The sequence below is a fragment of the Pongo pygmaeus genome, chromosome 9 (assembly GCF_028885625.2).
Source record: "Pongo pygmaeus isolate AG05252 chromosome 9, NHGRI_mPonPyg2-v2.0_pri, whole genome shotgun sequence".
In the NCBI taxonomy this organism is placed as follows: Eukaryota; Metazoa; Chordata; class Mammalia; order Primates; family Hominidae; genus Pongo; species Pongo pygmaeus.
The window spans coordinates 13,171,319-13,191,568 of NC_072382.2; the positions used below are offsets into that span (position 1 = coordinate 13,171,319).

General features: G+C 57.7%; 1 protein-coding gene across 2 annotated transcripts; it reads left to right on the top strand.

Annotated features, from left to right (window-relative positions):
- Positions 1-668: 668 nt before the first annotated feature.
- Positions 669-18,688, top strand: FADS3 (fatty acid desaturase 3). 2 transcript variants are annotated; one of them, XM_063671790.1, is made up of 12 exons: positions 669-1,082; positions 12,100-12,210; positions 12,742-12,939; positions 13,404-13,505; positions 13,620-13,742; positions 14,038-14,098; positions 14,668-14,744; positions 15,293-15,390; positions 15,802-15,898; positions 16,078-16,157; positions 16,252-16,404; positions 18,350-18,688. In XM_063671790.1, exons 1-12 carry the CDS (start codon positions 870-872, stop codon positions 18,399-18,401), a joined length of 1,365 nt encoding a protein of 454 aa, XP_063527860.1. In that variant the 5' UTR covers positions 669-869; the 3' UTR covers positions 18,402-18,688. The 2 variants fall into 2 exon arrangements, with proteins under 2 accessions (XP_063527860.1, XP_054294221.1); XM_054438246.2 differs by having other exon boundaries at positions 673-1,082; positions 16,279-16,404.
- Positions 18,689-20,250: the final 1,562 nt, after the last annotated feature.

The window sequence follows — 20,250 nt, forward strand, 5'->3', positions numbered from 1 at the left end:
GGTGGGGAAGCAGTAACAAACAAGCACAGGTGTCCTCAGCCCATGGATGGCAGCGCCCGCCTCCACGCGCCAGTGCCCTCCTGCTCCCCTACCTCCCCTTGGCCACCCCTGGGCATCCCCAGCCCTGCAGCGCCGAGGGCGGAGGGGAGGCCACCCGCCCCCAGCAGAGGGCTCCGCGAGAGCTGCAGCGGCGGTGGGGGCCCCGCAGAGACTGGGGCCCATGGTTTGAAGGCCGTTCACAGGCACCCCGAGACAGCGTCCCCGCTCTGGGCGCACTGGATTTGACGTTGCAGGACGCGCGGCTGGAAGCCCCCCAGGCCCCGCTGCTCACAGACCGGGACTCGGCCTCGGGTCCCCGAGGGCGCGGCGAGGCGCTGCGGGACGCCCAACAGGTGCGTGTTGTGTCCCCAGGCCCCGCGCTCCGGGCGGAGTCAACAGCCTGGAAGCCGGCAGCCCGGGGAGAGGGGGCGGGACGGTGCCCCGGGGCAGGGCTGGGTGGCGGCCGCCGTCCTCCCGGGCGGGGCGGGCCGCCTCGACGCCGCCCTCCCTGGCGGCCAATAGAGACCGAGGCCCCGCGCCTGGATTGGAGCGGACGCGGGGGGTCAGCCAGCCTTGGGGGCCGGGGCCTGGCCGGGGGCGGGGGGGCAGGCGAGGCGAGGCGGGCGCCGTCCGCGCGGTTATAAGGCGGGGAGTTCCCTGCGCCGCGAGCCGGGAGGCGCACGCTCGCTCGTACGGCGGCCGCGGCGGCAGGGCGGGGCCGGAGCAGCGGGCGGCGGCGGAGGCGGCCCCCGGGAGCGCTCTTCGCTTCCCTCGGGGTCTTGCTCGGACCTCGGCCACCGCCTGGGATCCCCAGGACTCGTGCGTGCAGCATGGGCGGCGTCGGGGAGCCGGGACCGCGGGAGGGACCCGCGCAGCCCGGGGCGCCGCTGCCCACCTTCTGCTGGGAGCAGATCCGCGCGCACGACCAGCCCGGCGACAAGTGGCTGGTCATCGAGCGCCGCGTCTACGACATCAGCCGCTGGGCACAGCGGCACCCGGGGGGCAGCCGCCTCATCGGCCACCACGGCGCTGAGGACGCCACGGTAAGGAAGCCGTAAGGAAGCCACCCACCGGCGGGTGGAGCCTGGAGCTCGGTCGTGGGCGTGATGTCCCGCTCCACCTGTGGGGCCTTAGCATCCTCCCTCCCCTCGCTGACCTTTGACCTCCACGCCGGGACCCAGAGTTGGGGTGGACTAGCCAGGGCTAGACGTGGGGTAGGGAGGCCAGTTCCCTGCGTGGAGGACCCGCAGCTGTCCACGGAGCAGGTCTGCGGGGGAGGAGGGGGCCTCAGAGGTGGGTGTGTCATGCTGCAGAGCCTGCCCTGGGTGAGGGGCTGCCCTGTTGCTCCCAGGTCCCTGTTTCAGTTCTGGGTCCCCATGCTGGGTGCTTGCTGAGTGCTAGGGGTGGGGCAGGGCAGGGTCCCCAGGGGCCGGTAAGGACATGCCATTAGAGGCTGGGGGCTGGGCCGGCCTGAGGTCTGTGGCTTTCCCAAGAGCTTCTGTAAAGGGCTCAGGGACAGTGACTCACCTCTCCGGGCTAGCAGCTGCACGTGGGAGGGCTTTGCCAGCCAGGCTGGGTGGGCCTCTCCTGGAAGCACAGTCACCCCAGGGACAGGCTGGCCCCTGGGGACCCCAACTTCCCAATCCCAGCCCCTGTCTAGACAGGGAGGGATGTAGCCTGGCCCCAGGGTACTGTCTGGCTGGAGTCCAGTGATGGAGCAGCCGGACCAGCCCCTTTTCCTTAGTTACCCACCTGGATAATAGGGTTTGGGGCCACGATGCCCTGTCCTTGACCCTCCAAATTTCTAGGTTGGCCACACTGGGTATCAGGAAGGTCTTCAAGACCCGAGGACATGAATCCTGAATGCTGGCTCTTTGGGCAGCAGCGGAGGTTCTGTCCGGTCCCAGGACTGTTGGTGTCCCTCTTGCCAGGGCCACCTGCTCTCTGCCGATTGCCATCTCTAGCACGTTGGACAATCTTCACTGGACTCTTTGAGGAAGAAAGCCCCTCTTTTCCCCTTCCACCCCATGAAGCTGAGGAGTGAGAATAAGAATCCTCCTGAAATTCTAAAAAAAAAAAAAAAAAAAAGAGAGAACGCCTTGTCCGTGGGTGCTCAGGGGCCAGACGCTGGCCCGAGGGGACAGCACAGCCGTGGGATGAAGCAGCCCGGGGGCAGTATTTGAGCATGCAGGTGTTTGCATGTCTGGGTGAGTGTGGTGTGTGTGCCTGCCTTTCTGCCAGGGCGTGGGGAGATGAGGGGCACGACTTCTCCCCAAAGGCCTGGCTGAGCCCTGGCCTCCCTTCAAGGAGTCTTGTGGATGCCTGCTCTGGTCTTTTTTAAAAATATATCTATTTTATTTATTATTATTTGTTTAAAAATAGAGACAGGGTCTCACTATGTTGCTCAGGCTGGTCTCAAAGTCCTGGGTTCAAGCATTCCTCCTGCCTCAGCCTCCAAAAGTTCTGGGATTACAGGCATGAGCCACCACTCCCGGCCTGCTCTAGTCTTTTGTAACCTAGAGGACGGTATGGATACAGAAAACTTTACTCCCCTCACCCGCCACCGACCGCCGGAGACAGAGCCTTGCTCTGTCACCCAGACTGGAGTGCAATGGCGCCATCTTGGCTCACTGCAACCTCCGCCTTCCAGATTCAAGCGATTCTCCTGCCTCAGCCTCCCGAGTAGCTGGGATTAAGGGCACGCGCCACCACGCCTGGCTTATTGTATTTTTAGTAGAGACGGGGTTTCACCATGTTGGCCAAGCTGGTCTCGAACTCCTGACCTCGTGATCCACCCACCTCGGCCTCCCAAAGTGCTGGGATTACAGGCGTGAGCCACCACGCCCGGCCGGGATACAGAAAGCTTTTATTTCATCACTGTCTCCTGCCTGGTGCCAGGCCCATGCTGGGGTTCCTCCCAAGTGGAATTACTGACTTAACATTTAGCTTGGGATGCTGATACTTCCATCACACAGTTTTCTCATTGATTCGCAGCCAATAATATCTGTTTTAAAAACACCTCAGGCCGAGCGCGCTGGCTCACACCTGTAATCCCAGCACTTTGGGAGGCTGAGGTGGGCAGATCACCTGAGGTCGGGAGTTTGAGACCAGCCTGACCAGCATGGAGAAACCCTGTCTTTACTAAAAAAAATACAAAATTAGCCAGGCATGGTGGTGCATGCCTGTAATCCCAGCACTTTGGGAGGCTGAGGCAGGAGAATCGCTTGAACCCGGGAGACGGAGGTTCCGGTGAGCCGAAATCGCGCCATTGCACTCCAGCCTGGGCAACAAGAGCGAAACTCCATCTCAAACAAACAAACAAAAAACATCTCTCTGCTCCTTGGGGCCGGGTCCCAGCTCTGCTCTTGGAGGCGCTGAGCGACCTTGAAGCAGGCATGTCACTCCTCTGTGCCCCGGTTTACTCGTCTGTAAAGTGGGGAGAGCTGGGGCAGACAGTGAGCTGGCTGAGGGCAGGACTACGTCTTCTCAAGCCCATGGTCCAGGGCTGCCATATGGTAGTTTGTATTCGGTAAATGCTGCTGGCCCCTAAGTGTGAGCGTGCCCTGCAAACTGCAGCGTACGGTGGGACAGCCCTGCACGGCTACCCCTTTCCTGGGTGACCTTATTTGGTTACGGTCCTATCTGAAGTAGGAAGGGGACACTTTAGGCTGTCTCTTAGCTCCCTAAAGGCCCCACAGCCTGGACTAGAGTTGCCAGAAATACTTGATCCATTCAGGCCAAAGGGACTGTGGGGTTGCTGGGATGGTGCAATTAGTCTTTGTCCATGATGACCCCACAGGGTAGACCAGGGGTTGGGTCAGCCCAGTGCCCTGTGTAGTTGAGCCCAGGCCCCAGGCATCCCATCCCGGGCGATGGCCTCAGGTGGAGGTGGGGCAGCCAGTTGCCAGAGATGTGTTTCGGCCTTCACCTCTCACCAGCCCCGGCTGCCCATCAGCTGTTCTCAAGTCCAGGCAACGAAGCCTTCCTGCCAGGAAATTCCCAGAGTTTCTGTGCCATGAAGTCAGCCTGTGGCCATCTTGGGACACAAGGCCGGGTGCCCTGGGGAGAGTACTCTGGGCCCTTGGCCAGGTTTGTCTGAGAGTCATAGGCAGCCTGATACTAGTGGAGCCAGCCAGGGAGGGATGAGGCCCAGCTGCTGCTGGCCATAAGTCTATAAGGGCCATGTGCTGAGCGCCTACTATGTGCCAGGTTTTGAAATCAGTACTTGATTTATTGAAACCCTCTTTTTTAATCCTCAAGGTGCCCCTATGAGGCAGGTACCGTTTATTGTTATTGCCACTTGACAGATGAGAAAACAGAGGCTCAGAGAGGCAAAGTGGCTTGAAATTCAGTGATTGGTCCGGGATTTGAATCCACAGCCATGTTCTTAAGTGCATGCTATGCTGCCACCTAGCCTGTTTGTTTCCGGCACTCATTCATTCTTCAATGTTTGACTCATTAAATCCATCAGTGAGCATCTTCTCTGCGTCATGCATGGTTCTCATCCCTGAAGATGTAGCTGTGAGCAAAACTTCTACAGGGAATGAGTTCACAGCAGAGGGATCAGCTAGAGCAAAGGCTCAGAGGTGGGACCGTGCGTCCTGTGTTCCAGGAATACAGTATGGCTGCAGCAGAGAGCAGTGGAGAGAGGGCCTGGCAGTGAGGTCTAGAGGCGGCCGGGCTGGCTTATGCTGGATGTTTGTGTCCTCGGAAGGACTTTGGCTTTATTCTGAAGAGGATGGGGAGCCCCAGATAGCAGAGCAGGGAAGCCTAGGGAGTCTGATGGACATTTAAAAGGATCCTTAATGGAGAGAGCGAAGGCAGAGCCTTCCAGAAGGGTAAGAGAAGGGAGGATGGAGACCTGCCCTCCCCCAGGGGAGGCCACTCAGAAGAGGTAGAGTACGGCCAGGGCAGAGAGCAAGAGAGGCTGTGGACACAGGCACACTTGTCCAGTGAGAGCCATTAGACATTAGATTTAGCTTCATGTTGTCTTTAGAGAGGGAGCCAGCCTGGCCTCGCTCTATGATCTTGGACACATCCTTTCACTTCTGGGTCTCAGTTTCCCCATTAGTGTGATGAGGATGAGAATGCTTTTGTCCTGGGCACACTATGAGGGTGGTGCTGGGCACCTGGGTGCCTAGTTACCATGGGCAACAAAGCTCTATTCATGGGTGTGGTGAATGCATTGCCCACAGCTCCTCAGGGTGGATGAGGGGTTTCCCAGCAGCCCCTGGTGCGCTTTCGGCTGAAGCCCTAACAACTGTGTGAAAATCCAAGTTCCAGCAGACCCCCTGAGCCCTCTGCCTTAGGACCCTCCTTCTAGGTGGTTCCCTGAGCCTGGCCTGAGCTGGAGGAGGTAGTGGCCAGTGCTGCAGCAGAGGCTGCATCATAGTAATTGCAGCCAACAGTTATTGACTAGGCACTGTTCTGAGGGGTTTAGATGTGGTAACTGATTGAATTCACCTAACAACTTCATGAGGTAAGTCCTATTGTTAGCCCATTTTGTAGATGAGGAGACTGAGTTTGAAACTGGGTGGTGTAATGGAAACTTCTTGGGACCCTTGAAGGGTAGGGCCTTTGTACTTGGGCCACCAGGGTGGGGTTTGTGTCTGGGTGGGAGCTGGGGAGGGGCAGGACTAGGACTGGGCAGATCTGAGGCCACGGGAGTTGGTTGGGGGGTGGCTCCAGAGCCACTCCACTCCCTCCTACCACATTGACTGCCTTGAAAGTCCCCTAATGGCCACTCCCATGAAGTGTGACTGCTCTGGGCTCCCCGCAGGCATTTTCTGCAAGGCCACCGCCCACCCAGGCCCCTTCCCCAGAGGGGCTACGGTGCCTTGCTCCTTCCTTGTGGGAAGAGTTGGGATTGTCTGGCGTCAGCAAGATACTGCCCCTGGGCATCCCTCCCGGTCTCTTCCTGCGGGTTTCTGATGAAACATCCAGGCTCCAGTAGTGGAGCCAGAGGTCAGTAGTGGAGAGAGGACCAGGAGCCAGAGGGTGTAGCTGCTTTGGGGGTACTGTGGGGTCAGGGACACTTGTGAGGCCAAGCGTCCTGGCTGCAGGAGCCCTCACATATATGCCCATCCTTCACCAGGACATTCAGGGGTGCTGGGGGACAGGGGTAGCTTTTTGGGGGTGTCTGCCTTCGACTTGGGCTCTGCTACACAGGCCAAATTTGGATGTCCCATGTTTAGAGCTGTGTTTCTTTGGGACCTCTTTGGGCCTCAGTTTCCTCCTCTGTAAAATGGGATACTGATAGTGCTTCCCCACTGGCCTCCTCTGACGGGCGCCAGGGAGAGGATGGGACGGAGCATGGTGTGCTGGGCATGCTGCTGCTGTACCCACCCACCTGGGAGAGGAGAGAGGCAGGAATGTCCTGGGGGTGTCCTTTGAGGCATAGCCCTGTCACCCCAACATCCTACAAAGGCATGAGAAGGCAGCGAGGACAGACCCCGACCACCTGAGCCCTCAGCAGCCCTGCCACACTCCCTGCTTCACCCCCTTCCTGACTGATCTGGTACATTCTCGATTCTTCTAGGGAGTGACCAAAAATCCCTCCCTGCCCTGCTGTGTCTCTGGGGTGGAAGGAGGCTGCCAGGCCCTCCTCTCTCCCAGCCTCAGGCTTGGCCAGGACTTAACAGGCAGGCAGAGAAGCAGCTTCTCCACTCTCTTCCCCGACACCTGTAGGCCCCTCCTGCAGGCACTTACCTCTAAGTGGCTCTCAGGAGGAGGCTCATCAGGGCTGCAGGGCTCAGAAAGAGCTGGGCTGTGGAGCTCTTGCCAACCACCAGGCCCCTTCTAAGTGCTTTAGCGCCACCGACTCCATCCTCCCAGCAGCCTTGTGAGATGGGGATTTGTGGTTCCCAGTTTACTGATGAGAAATACTGATGAGAGATGGGTGTGGTCTTGTCTGGGGCTCCCTGGCTCCTGGATAGCAGCTCAGGTTCCATCCTGGTCAGGCTGGCTCTGGGACACCCCCCCTGACCAGCTGCTGTGTGGGATTCGTGGTGGGGCTGGGGCAGGGCATGGGATCTTGGGGCCAACTGAGCCACTCTAGGCTTCCAGGGACCAAGGCCAGGCTGAGCTGTCTCTGTATCCTGAGACAGCGTGAACATCACAGAAGATAGGCCTGGGTTCGAATCCCAGCTCTGCCACTACTAACTGGGACCTGGGCAGGTGTCCCTTCCCGCTGAGCCTTCATTTCCTCACCAGCAAAATGGTTCGTGCCCCTGCTTTGGGGGCTGTGGAGGGTTGGCTCTTGTCTACTTGTTCATACCTGCTGTTGAGCAGCTGCTGCTGGCCTCTGAGGATGCCACTGTGGACAGAGCCTATTGCTGCCTCCAGGAGCTTGTGTTTAGGGGTGCCATTTTGATTCCAGCACTTTCACCCAGCTCTGCTCCAGTACCCAGTGAGAGACCTCGAGTGCCGCTTTCCACTTGCTTGGGTGTGTGTGGGGGTTGGGGGGACAGGGCTTGGTGCACATACCCCTGGGTGGATGTTCCTGGGTGCACTTAGGGTGGGTGAGGGTGGGACCTCCCACAGTTCCCTGAGGCTCCATTGATGAGGCCCAAGAACCGCCCTCCTGCCCCCCAGCCCAGGCTCCCAGCACCTGGGCCCTTGGCTTCTTGAGATAGTGACTGGCCTCATGGCAAGGACCCCCGCACCCCATCTAGGAGAACTGCTGCCTCCCCTCTGGTCCAGCAGTGGCGACAAGCACAGTTTTTCGCTTTTGTTTTTGTTTTTTTCACTTTAAGTTCTGGGATACGTGTGCAGAATGTGCAGGTTTGTTACGTAGGTATACATGTGCCATGGTGGTTTGCTGCACCCATCAACCCATCATCTAGGTTTTAAGCTCCACATGCATTAGGTATTTGTCCTAATGCTCTCCCTCCCCTTGCCCCTCACCCGCCCAATAGGCCCCCGTGTGTGATGTTCCCCTCCCTGTGTCCATGTGTTCTCATTGTTCAACTCTCACTTATGAGTGAGAAGAGACCTGGGCTCTGATCTAACCTCAGTCAAATGGAACTGTGTGACCTTGAACAAGTAGCTTAACCTCTCTGAGTCTTAGCTTCTGCCTGACACCCCCATTCTTAAGGAGAGGCCCACAGAGGACCAGGTCACATGACCTCAGCCAGTTCCAGAAAAGGCTGTTTGCTAGTCTGTCAGGTTTCGGCCTGAGTCCAGACCCCTGCCCTACTCGCACTCCCCGATAGCATGAGAAGCACAGCCCCGGGGTGCCCACCCAGCTCTGAGAGCCCAGCCTGCTTCCCAGGGAACTGTCACAGCCCCACCTGTCCCTTCCCCAGCTGGAGCCCTGTCAATGGCTTTGGGGTTCTCTGACAGCCCTGAGGGGGCTCACACCTCCCCTTATCATTGCAAGGGGTAGATCTGGCTTGAAGGCCCTTGGGCGGGCTTGGCTCTGTGGTCCCCTGTCAGTGCCTTGACAGGGCTGGCCTGGGTGAATCAGGACCAACGAGAAAGGAAGCGAGGAGACCAGTCTGGACCCACGATCCTCAGCTCAAGAAGGTGGCCCCAGAACTGACACGGGGTGATAGAGGGAAGGGCTGGGAGGGAGGAGATTCTGGGGCCGCAGCCGCAGCTTGCACGTTGTGCCGGGTGCGTCTGTGCGTGCTGGCTGCATCTTTGAGTACCATGTGTGCAAGGCTGTGTTTGGCTGAGTGTTCATGTGGGCCGTGATTGTGGGCATGTTTCTGAGTGTCTGAGTGATGCCTGCTGGGGTGGGCTGGTGGGTGTGTCTGCATGTGCGTGTGTGTCTGGGGAGTTTCAAAGGAGAAGGAGGGACCCGCCATCACGCTGGCTCAGCCTTAAAAAGGTAGGACATCCTGACATGTGCTGCAACATGGATGGACCTTAAGGACATTGTGCTGAGTGAAACAAGCCAGAGGCAAAGGAACAAACATGTGATTTCTCCCAGATGAGGTTCCTGGAGGAGGCAGATCTGTATGGACAGAATGTAGCGTGGTGGTTGCCAGGGGCAGGGGGAGGAGAGAGTGGAGAATTCGTGTTTAGTGGGGACAGAGTTTCAGTTGGGGAAGGTGAAAAGGTTCTGGAGCTGGATGATGGTGATGGTTGGACGACACTGTGCATGCACTTAATACCACTGAGCTGTACACCTAAAAATGCTTACAATGGTAAATTTCATGTATATTTTGCTAAAATTTTTAAAAACTTGGCTGGGCGTGGTGGCTCACGCCTGTAATCCCAACACTTCGGGAGGCCAAGGCGGGAGGACTGCTTGAGCTCAGGAGTTCAACACCAGCCTGGGCAATATGGTGAAACCCCGACTCTACAAAATATACAAAAATTAGCCCGGTGTGGTGGCTTGCATCTCTAATCCCACCTACTCAGTAGGCTAAGGCGCAAGAATCTCTTGAACCTGGGAGGTGGAGGTTGCAGTAAGCCGAGATCATGCCACTGCACCCTAGTCTGGGCGACAGAGCAAGACTCTGTCTCAAAAAATAAAAAATAAATAAATAAATTAGAGGCCAGGTGTGGCTCACACCTGTACTCTCAACACTTTGGGAGGCTGAGGTGGGAGGATCTCTTGAAGTCAGGCGTTTAAGACATGCCTAGGCAACATAGTGAGACCTTGACTCTACAAAAAAATTCAAAAGTTAATGAGACATGGTGGCATGTGCCTGTAGTCCTAGCTGCTGGGGAGGCTGAGGTGGGAGGATCACTTATGACCAGGATTTCAAGGCTGCAGTGAGCTGTGATTGCATCACTGCACTCCAGCCTGGTGACAGAGCGAGGCCCTGTCTCAAAAAAATTTTTCAGTGTTTTTCTGGGCTGGATGTGGTGGCTCATTCCTGTAATTCCAGCACTTTGGGAGGCTGAGGTGGGTGGATTGCTTGAGCCCAGGAGTTTAAGACCAGCTGGGCAACATGGCAAACCTCATCTCTACAAAAAATAAAAATAAAAAATTAGCCGGGCATAGTGGTGCACACCTGTACTAACAGCTACGGGAGAGGCTGAGGTGGGAGGATCACCTGAGCCCGGGAGGTTGAGGCTGCAGTGAGCCATGATTGCACTACTGCACTCTAGTCTGGGCGATACAGCAAGACCCTGTCTCAAAAAAAAAAAAGTCACCCAGTGGGGTCAGCAGAGCCCCAAGAGTCTTCTTCCCTCCCAGCTCCCCTGTATACCAGCCCCAGCTCCGCAGGTAGCCGGGGGCCCAGACAACTTCCTGGGGACCCCCAGCCTTCCCTCTGCCCCTTTTTCTACCAGTTTTGCTGCCCCTCCTTCAAGATTCATGTCCAGAGGGGGTGAGATCTGCACTTATACAGCCCCCTCCTCTGTAATGAGGGAGCCAAGTCAGCCCAGGTTATTCCAGAAGGGGCACCCTACCAGCCCCCCAGTCCCCAAGCTGCCCTGGGCCTGTAAAAGCAGGCAAAGGGACCCCTAGTAGATCATGTAGGTGTTACCTCTTAGTGGGTGCTGGAGGGGCCTGAAGTGCTTTCTTCCCCCAGGGTGGTAAGAGAATGTCCTGGCAGTGACTTCAGGGCCCGCTGTCACTTCCGTTTTAAGATACACCAGCTGGTAGGCTTATTAGGAAGAGGACAATAGGAGGCCCCTGTCCTCAGTCAGCTTTCTTCAAAGGTGTTTCCTTTAGCAACTGGGAGGCCTCCCTTCTCCAGAGCCATGGGGACACCACCACCCAGCTCCTGGTTCCATAGTCGAGGCTGCTGTATGGCTCTGGCTAGCCCATTCAGAGAGAGCCTCTCAAAGTACAAGGAAAAAAATCAGTCCAAGAGCTGTGAACAATTAGTGAGCCGATTACAATACCAAGACCACAGGCAGACCCGGAAGGCTAAGTGAGCCCAGGTGTAAAGTTCAAGCTTACTTTACTTCTGGGGCCACTTCCTGGCTGGTCTCTTTCCCTGGCCCTTATCTTTCTCCTGGTCTGTCTTTTCTTCTCACCCCCTTTCTTTACTCTTTCTTCCTTCTCCCGCATCGTACTCCACCCCCACTCCAGCTATTAGACAGAATCGCAAGAATGTTAGGTTATTCATTTTATTTATTATGTTTTCTTTTTTGTAAAAATAGAGACAAGGTCTCACTATGTGGCCCAGGCTGGTCTTGAACTCCTGGCCTCAAGCAATCCTCGTGCCTCGGCCTCTTACAGTGCTGGGATTACAGATGTGAGCCACCATGCCTGGCCCATTTTATTTACCTTAAAAAAAATTAGGCTGGGCGCGGTGGCTCACACCTGTAATTCCAGCACTTTGGGAGGCCAAGGTGGGCAGATCACCTGAGGTCAGGAGTTTGAGACCAGCTACTCCGGAGGCTGAGACAGGAGAATCGCTTGAATCCAGGAGGTAGAGGTTGCAATGAACTGAGATGTGCCATTGCATGCCAGCCTGGGCAACAGAGCAAGACTGTCTCAAAAAAAAAAAAAAATTATGTTTTCTGCTCCTGCTTCCTGCTTTGTAAGTCCAATCAGTTTAACTGTTCAAGTGTCTTCCTTGCAAACCCCCAAGGACTCAATGTGTGTGGCCTTTGACTGATCCCCCCACCTCGTGCCCAGTGGTCCTCAGTTCCAGGTTTTCCCATCTACCCTTCACCCACTGCTTATGTTTATAAAAACGGGGTAAATCAAATGTTTGTGACCCAGATCTTATTCTACATGCAGTGGAAACATGTATGACTTAAGCTTTTTGGAAAAGCAGAACCTTTTTTCGTGGTTCAAGAAATCAGAGTCTTCCCGAGAGGTCTTTCTGTAAATCCAGAGCTGTAGATGTTTCACTGTGTTCAGAGAGGGGCCCTTGTGCTGGGTGAAGTGGATGGGGCACAGCAGGCAATGGGTGAAAAGCAGGACAACCTGGGGCCCTGGGAGGACCAGAGAGGGCCCATGGGCAAGGCGGTCCCATGTCTTTGACTTGGTCCCATGTCTTTGACTGTCCATCAGCCGGCTGACTTTCTGTCCACCTGTCGTCTGCTCTGCCCATCCATCCATAGTCCTTCCGCCCATCTCTGCTGGTTGCTGCTGTGCTACTCAGCTGTGTCTGTCTGTCCACCTGACTGACTGCTCTCTTTCAGGATGCCTTCCGTGCCTTCCATCAAGATCTCAATTTTGTGCGCAAGTTCCTACAGCCCCTGTTGATTGGAGAGCTGGCTCCGGAAGAACCCAGCCAGGATGGACCCCTGAATGTGAGCAGGGCCCTAGGGGAGGCTCAGCCCCTGAGGGAGGGGGATGGCTGGAGGGCTGGGAGACATTGCCACATGGCCAGGAGCAGCTCCCTCGGCATTCACCCAAGGGGATGCAGAGCCAGGGCTGGGCCTGCCCTCCCCTCCCAGGGGGCAGGCAGTTGAAAGTGAAGCTGTAGGGATGCCCTGAGAAGTCCAGGGCTCCAGATCTGGTTTAGCCAGGCACTCGTTTGGATCCCAAGGCAAGCTCCCTCCCTGTTGTCGCCCAGTGTCCCCGTCTACAAGGAGGATTTTGATGAACTGATTTTTCTCCTGGCTCTAGCGTCTTACCCACCCCATACCTTTTGGGAGGGAGAGAAGGCTTCACCACCAGCCTGTGCTCCAGCTCACACCCTGGGCTGGGTACTCCTGTCACTTCATTCCCCTTTGCCCACACCCCTTGGGCCTGGCAATGGGAGGAGTGGCTGGGGCTCCAGGAGAATGGGGGTGGGGAGGAATTTCTTCCTTGGCTGATCGGCCCCTCTGCTATGGCAGGCGCAGCTGGTCGAGGACTTCCGAGCCCTGTACCAGGCAGCCGAGGACATGAAGCTGTTTGATGCCAGTCCCACCTTCTTTGCTTTCCTACTGGGCCACATCCTGGCCATGGAGGTGCTGGCCTGGCTCCTCATCTACCTCCTGGGTCCTGGCTGGGTGCCCAGTGCCCTGGCTGCCTTCATCCTGGCCATCTCTCAGGTGACCCCAGCTCTGTGTTGCAGCCACCCTAACTGCCCAACAGACGTGGGCCCCCATGCACCTGGGCATTGTGAACATATTTGCTAAATGAATGAATGGACCTATGAAAGGATGAATGGATGAATAAACGGATGAATGAGTGAACAGTCTGAAGGCCCATCAGGCGTGTCTGTGGGTCAAGCTGCATTCCAGATGAGCCAAGAAGTTCCTTCTTGAACAGATCCCGATCAAGCACAGGGCCACTGAGCCAGAGGCTGCTGCCCTGCAGCTTCATGACACTTACGAGCCCCTCCACCTCCCTGGGACTCAGTTCTCATCTGTAAAAAGAGGACACTGGCCCACAAGGGTCTTGAAATGGAGCATTAGCACAGGGGTACCCTGCAAGCTGAAAGGATTCACTGGGGCCCCAGGCCCTGGCAGGCTCTGTCCTTCCCAACAGCTTCTGACCCTGCCTCTCTCCCCAGGCTCAGTCCTGGTGTCTGCAGCATGACCTGGGCCATGCCTCCATCTTCAAGAAGTCCCGGTGGAACCACGTGGCCCAGAAGTTCGTGATGGGCCAGCTAAAGGTGAGGGTGGGGTGGGTGAGCAGCCAGGTGCTGGGCGGCGCTGGGTCTGCCCAAGTGTGTGGGCACAGAGTGAGGGGCACAGCCTGCCCCTGAGAGCCCCCTCCTCCTCCACAGGGCTTCTCCGCCCACTGGTGGAACTTCCGCCACTTCCAGCACCACGCCAAGCCCAACATCTTCCACAAAGACCCAGACGTGACGGTGGCGCCCGTCTTCCTCCTGGGGGAGTCATCCGTCGAGGTGGGTGGGGAAGGATGTGGACACCCTCTGGCTGGGCCTGCAGCTGAGGGGGAGCTAATGCACTGGGTCCCCACTCTGCCCCTGACCTAGCCCCTATCTAGCCTCCACTCTGGCTGGGCCAAGCCCTGCCCCCGTGTCTTTCCTTCCCACCTCCCAACCTGCTGGGGACGACCAGCCCGCTTGCTAGAATCTAGAGTTGCCTTTGACCCTTGGCCCCAGCCAGCCCCGTGACCTTGCCCGGGAGAAGGAGGTGGCCTGGAGAGCTGCTGTCTCCAGCCGCCGCCTGTCTCCACAGTATGGCAAGAAGAAACGCAGATACCTACCCTACAACCAGCAGCACCTGTACTTCTTCCTGAGTGAGTGTCCATCTGTCCTTCTGGGGTGGGGGAGCGCCTGGGCCTGCACTGTCCTCCCTGCTGTCCTGGACCACTCCCAGGCACTTCCTGGGGCAGGGGCACGCCTGTCAAATCTCCCTTATCATGGCACCCTCCCAGCCTCTGCAGTCTGTACACACTCTCCCAGCACCATGCCTTTGCCCCAGCTGTCTCCTGTGCCTGGGACACCTTGCAGCCATGGGCCATCACAGCCCTGCTGGGAGCTTCCCCAAGCCCCATGCAGAATTTCTTCTTGCCCTCACTAGAGTGGTCTGGAGCCCTAGAGTCTTTGGGCAGTCGTTGGGGTGGACAGAGCGAGGACTCAAGGCTGGCCCTGACCTGCGGTGAAGGGTGGTGGGAAGTGGTGGGGTAAGGGCAGCCTGAGGAGGCTTGGACACAGGGTCGGGGGTGATATGGGGTCATTCCAGCTGGATGTGACCAGCACCAACGTCCCAGGGGCATTCCTGGAGTAACAGAGCCCCTCACTCTGCTGCCCACCCACCTTGGCAGCCCAGCCCCACTCCTGAGCGCTCTCGTGCCCCTTCTTGCAGTCGGCCCACCGCTGCTCACCCTGGTGAACTTTGAAGTGGAAAATCTGGCGTACATGCTGGTGTGCATGCAGTGGGCGGTGAGTGGGGTTGCCCAGGACCCCGGGCATACGGCTGCCGTGGCAGGAGGTGGTACCTCGGGGGACAGTACCTGCCCATGAAGGCAAACAGGGTGCACATGTGCGTGCAACAGTGTGGCTCACATGCGTGCGTGCAACAGTGTGGCTCACATGTGTGCGCGCAGCAGGAGAGCGAGTGTGCCCGTGACTGTACGTGTGGGGTGGGGGGGTTGAGGAACGGGGGGGTGTGTGGGTCTCTCTTGGTGAGGGTGTCTTCCCAGGAGGAATTGCTGGGCTGACTCTGCCAGGCATATGTGTCTCTGGCAGGGTCTTCCCCAACACACCCTGCGTGACACCTTTGTCACTAAAATCAGCCTCGTGAGCTGGCAGGGCAAGGACCCTGTTCCTTTACTCAACTGAGAAAACCAGAGAGGGTGGTGGCCTGTCCTGGGCTCTGAGGCAAATCAGGCAGAAGGGTTGGATGCCTGAGGTCCCCCTCCCACCCACCAGGCCTCCAGACCTCCGGGCACCTGGAGACCTCTCGGTATCGCCTCTGCTCTCCTCTGCAGGATTTGCTGTGGGCCGCCAGCTTCTATGCCCGCTTCTTCTTATCCTACCTCCCCTTCTACGGCGTCCCTGGGGTGCTGCTCTTCTTTGTTGCTGTCAGGTATGGCAGGGAGTGGCGAGGTCACACACAGGCGACAGGTGACCCCACCGCACCCCCCCCCACCAGAGCATCCCTTTCCCCGTCTGCAGAATGGGGCCAGTGGTACTGCCTCCCTGGCTTGCTGGCAGAATCACATAAACACAAGCGTGACAGGAGCCCAGGGTCGGTGGGTTTAGGGAGCATGGCCTGGCTTGTAAGTGGCCCCGTGGGTGTCGGAGCTGCTCTGGGCTCAGCCTCACAGTGGACACTGCTCCATTCAGATTCTTTAAGCACTGGCAAGGGGGCGATGACCACAATCCTATTGTACAGATAAGGAAGTCAAGGCCACTTGGGGACAGCTGCTCTCCAGCCTCCACTCAGGGTGCCTAAGTGGTGAGCTGGACCTAGGGCAGTGCCCGAGCCTCCCCACAGGGTCCTGGAAAGCCACTGGTTCGTGTGGATCACACAGATGAACCACATCCCCAAGGAGATCGGCCATGAGAAGCACCGGGACTGGGTCAGCTCTCAGGTGGGCAGCAGGGGTGGGGCTGGGTGGGGCCCATCCTGGGTGGGGTGGGGGGTCCCAGCTAGGAGCCAAATGGCAAAGCAGGGATGAGGCCCTGACGGGGCTGCCAGGTGGGGGATGGTGCCGTAGGGTCAGGGATCTGCAACGGCCTCCTCACCTGTTGCCCCGCTGGCTTCTGGCAGCTGGCAGCCACCTGCAACGTGGAACCTTCGCTTTTCACCAACTGGTTCAGCGGGCACCTCAACTTCCAGATCGAGCACCAGTGAGTGTGGGTGCTGGGGGCCAGTGGGAGGTGGGGAGGGGGTCCTGGGAGGGGACCCGTGGGTGGGGCCTCTCTCTGGAATCTCCCACTTCAGGTGCCAGCATACGCTCCCCACCCCCAGCCTCTTCCCCAGGATGCCGAGACACAACTACAGCCGGGTGGCCCCACTGGTCAAGTCGCTGTGTGCCAAGCACGGCCTCAGCTACGAAGTGAAGCCCTTCCTCACCGCGCTGGTGGACATTGTCAGGTGAGGCTGCAGCCCGGCCCCTCTGCTCTGGTGGCTTCCCCAGGGCCTATGCCTGCCCTTGTCCAGGTCAGTCTCATGCTGAGCCCCCGGGGTCCCTGAGCCTTTCTGTCCACGTCCCATGCCCTTCCTCCCTTCCCCAGCCTTCATGCACACAGTGAGAATTTCTGGAGCACCTACTGCAGACTCACAGACACAGCAGTGCCTGCGGTGAGCAGGTCTATGCAAACCTACCCCCAAAGGCTGAGGGAAAGAAGCTAACAGATCCAGTTTCTCAGAAGGAAACACTTAATAGAGACTTACAAACAGAAGCCATGTCTCAGGGCTGGGCACGGTGGCTCACGCCTGTAATTCCAGCACTTGGGGAGGCTGAGGTGGGCGGATCACTTGAGGTCAGGAGTTGGAGACCAGCCTGGCCAACATGGTAAAACCCCCTCTCTACTAAAAAAAAAAAAAAAAAAAAAAAAAAAATACAAAAATTAGCTGAGTGTGGTGGCAGGTGCCTGTAATCCCAGCTACTTGGGAGGCTGAGGGAGGAGAATCACTTGAACTCGCAAGGCGGAGGTTGCGGTGAGCTGAGATTGCGCCACTGCAGTCCAGCCTGGGCAACAGAGCAAGACTCTCTCAAAAACAGACAAAAAAACCATGTCTCAGGCAGCCAAGAGTTGGGACATCCCCTCACACGCCCTCCAGAAAGAGCCGTCTATATAGCAAGCTTTTAGAGTGAACCCCATGCAGGTGGTTCTTATGAACCTGGTGAGCACTGGAGGTTAGATAAGCGTCTACCAGAGGAGGTTATCTATGCCATGAGCTTGGCATTTAGGGTCAAGCATTGGTCATCAGACAGTTTTGCTTGAAGATGGCATTGCCCTTATGGCATTGCAGGCTCCAGAGAGCTTCCTGCCCTCTTGGAGCTGATGTTCCTTCTAGCAGAGGAAACAGCAAGCAGTTAAAATAACAAATAAGTAAATTACAGAAGATGGGCAAAAGAACAATGAAAAGCCCCTCAGGGTGGGGACAGGGGAGGGGAGGGGGGCGGCCAGGCAGGGGCTGCAGTTTTTAATAAGGTGGTGGGGCAGGCAGTATTGACAGGCTGACATGTGAGCAGGGACAGGGAGGAGGCGAGAGGCCTCGCCACAGGGACATCTGGCGAAGAGCGTTCAGGCAGAGGGCATAGATAGCCGAGGCAGGCATGCAGGCACTCAGAGAAGGGACGCGCCCAGCTTGCATCTTGGAAAGCTGCCCCTACTGGGAATGACTGGCAGGCAGGAGTCGAAGTGGAAAAGGAGAGCAGAGGGCACTGCAGCCATCCAGGCGAGGGGTGATGGGGCTCAGCCCTTGTGGTCACCTTGGAGGTGGGGAACAGAGGCCAGATTCCAGGTCTTATACCTCTGCGCCTTTGCACACACGCTGTTCCCCTTACTTGGTTGCCCTTCCTTCCTGTGCTGGTGTTCCGATGCCCACTTCTTCATGATCCCTCCCAGCCTGATGCTCTGAGCCCCTGCCATTTGGCACAGCCCTTTAGAGCGCCTGACACAGGGCTTCCTAGCAGGTTGTTGACATTTCTGGCTCCACCGCCCAATATCAGGCTCAAGATCGGATGGGCAGGTTCCACGTCCTCTCTGTCCCTGGGTTGCAGCGCCCAGCAGGAGGAGGCAATGGAGAACTGGGTGCAGGAGGGACAGGCCCACCCAGGCTGATGCCTGGACTTGGCCTTGGCTGCCCTCCAGCTCCCTTACCCCACACTCCTCACCCCAGTCTAGATTCCATTCCAGAGAATGAGCATTCAGCTGTTCTCCCAACCCACCCTCCGGGCCCGCATCGCTGCCTGCGCCCAGGGAAGGGAACCCAAAGGGAATGGGGATATCTCCGCTCACACTTACCATGGGGGATACAGGGGTGTTAGGATCTTGCAACTGAGCTCCTAACACCCACCCCCACCTCCCAGGTCCCTGAAGAAGTCTGGTGACATCTGGCTGGACGCCTACCTCCATCAGTGAAGGCAACACCCAGGCGGGCAGAGAAGGGCTCAGGGCACCAGCAACCAAGCCAGCCCCCGGCGGGATCGATACCCCCACCCCTCCATTGGCCAGCCTGGGGGTGCCCTGCCTGCCCTCCTGGTACTGTTGTCTTCCCCTCAGCCCCTCGCATGTGTATTCAGCAGCCCTCCGGCCTTGGCTCTGGGCCTGATGGGACAGGGGTAGAGGGAAGGTGAGCGTAGCACATTTTCCTAGAGCAAGAATTGGGGGAAAGCTGTTATTTTTATATTAAAATACATTCAGATGTATTATGGAGTGGAGTGGTGAATTTGCATGAGTTTTGAAGCTGGGGTCTGCCCCGACTCCCCAACAGCATTCAGGCCCTCGGCCATCAATGTGTGTGTTGGGGCCGGCGGCGGGGTGAGGGGGAGCACTAAGGAGCTCCCTTCAGCTCTAGATGCCCTGGGCCTGGGAGCCCAGGGCTGCCTGGACTCAGACCTGCCCGAGGGCCTATTCACTTCCTATTCATGCTGGACTTCAAGTCACTTGACCCTTCTGCATGATGGGATGAGCAGGCCCAGCAGATGAGGACCCAGGGCTGGGGGCCATGTCTGCAGACGCTTCTGGACATGGACTGGGGAAGACGGTTGTGCCTCTTGACCTGCACTGGCCTCCCACAGCCCTCCATGACGGGGGGCCTGAAAGGGCCCCGCGCAGCGGGCCACCTGCTGATCTTAGAACACCACACCTGGCATCACACCAGTGGTGGTGGTGCAGCCTGTGCCCGGTGCCCCAAGGAGGCAACGTCGATCTCCCTCAAGCCCACCTGGGACCAGGTGCTTGTCTGTAGTTACTGCAGTGAATAAGCTGGACCCCTGAGGCATGGCCGTTCCTGTCCCTGAGTCCCTGGAGTCAGGTCTTAGGCTCCTCATCTGGCAATGGGCTGGACTGTGCCTGTGGGTTTCGGACGGTTCTGGGGAGGGTTTTGAGTTACCTCTTGGGGCACCCAGAATTGGGAAGAAGATCTGGCTGGACCGCTCAGTCCCCAGCATCCACACAGCCTGACAGCTCCAAGCTGAGCTGAGGGTTTCATCTGAAGTGTCGGCAGCTTGAAAAAGAAAGCTGAGCGAGGATTTCTATGAGGCCTTTCTGGAGTGGGAGTTGGGGTCGCCCTACCAGCTGCAGGGGTTGCCCCCCACTTTTTGGGCTTCCATTGGCCTGGACTGGGTTCTCTTTGGGAGGTGGAAAAGGCGCAAATTCTGCCAATTTTTGTTCAGCCCCTCCAAGGTGGCTCTGAGTGTTGATGCCCATGAATTTCTTCTCTTCCGAGACAGCCAGAAAGCTCCTCAGTGCTAAAGCTGATCACCGTAGTCTCACACCTGCTTCCTCTCTGCGGGGGGGGGCTGTCCGCACATTCCCATGGACTCTTGCAGCTCTTCCCAGGGGCTCCCCTTCTAGAAAGTTCTCTCTGACCCGCAGGGCTCCTCCCCTTCCCTGCCCAGCCTGTGACTAGGGTCTCTGTGACAGCACCTGGAATACTGACGTCATTTGCTGCTGGAGGCTGGTGGCAGCCCAGACCCTGGCCCAGGAGACCCTGGTGTGTGTTTTCTGAGAGGATGACAGACAGACAGACAGGGTGTTTGTGTCCTGCTTCCCTCACCCTGACTTCCGGGGCAGGAGAGCACTGGGGGAGGTCCTCCTCGGCTCACATAATCTCCCAGACCCAGGAGCAGACAGCCCAAAGCTCCCTATGGCCTCCCAGCCCAGGGCAGTGCCAGCAGAGGCCTCCTGGTAGGGCCAGGGAAGCAGAGGGTGGCAGCCCCTTCGGCTTGGTTGTGAGTGAGATACCTGCTCTCCTCCGGGTGTCACC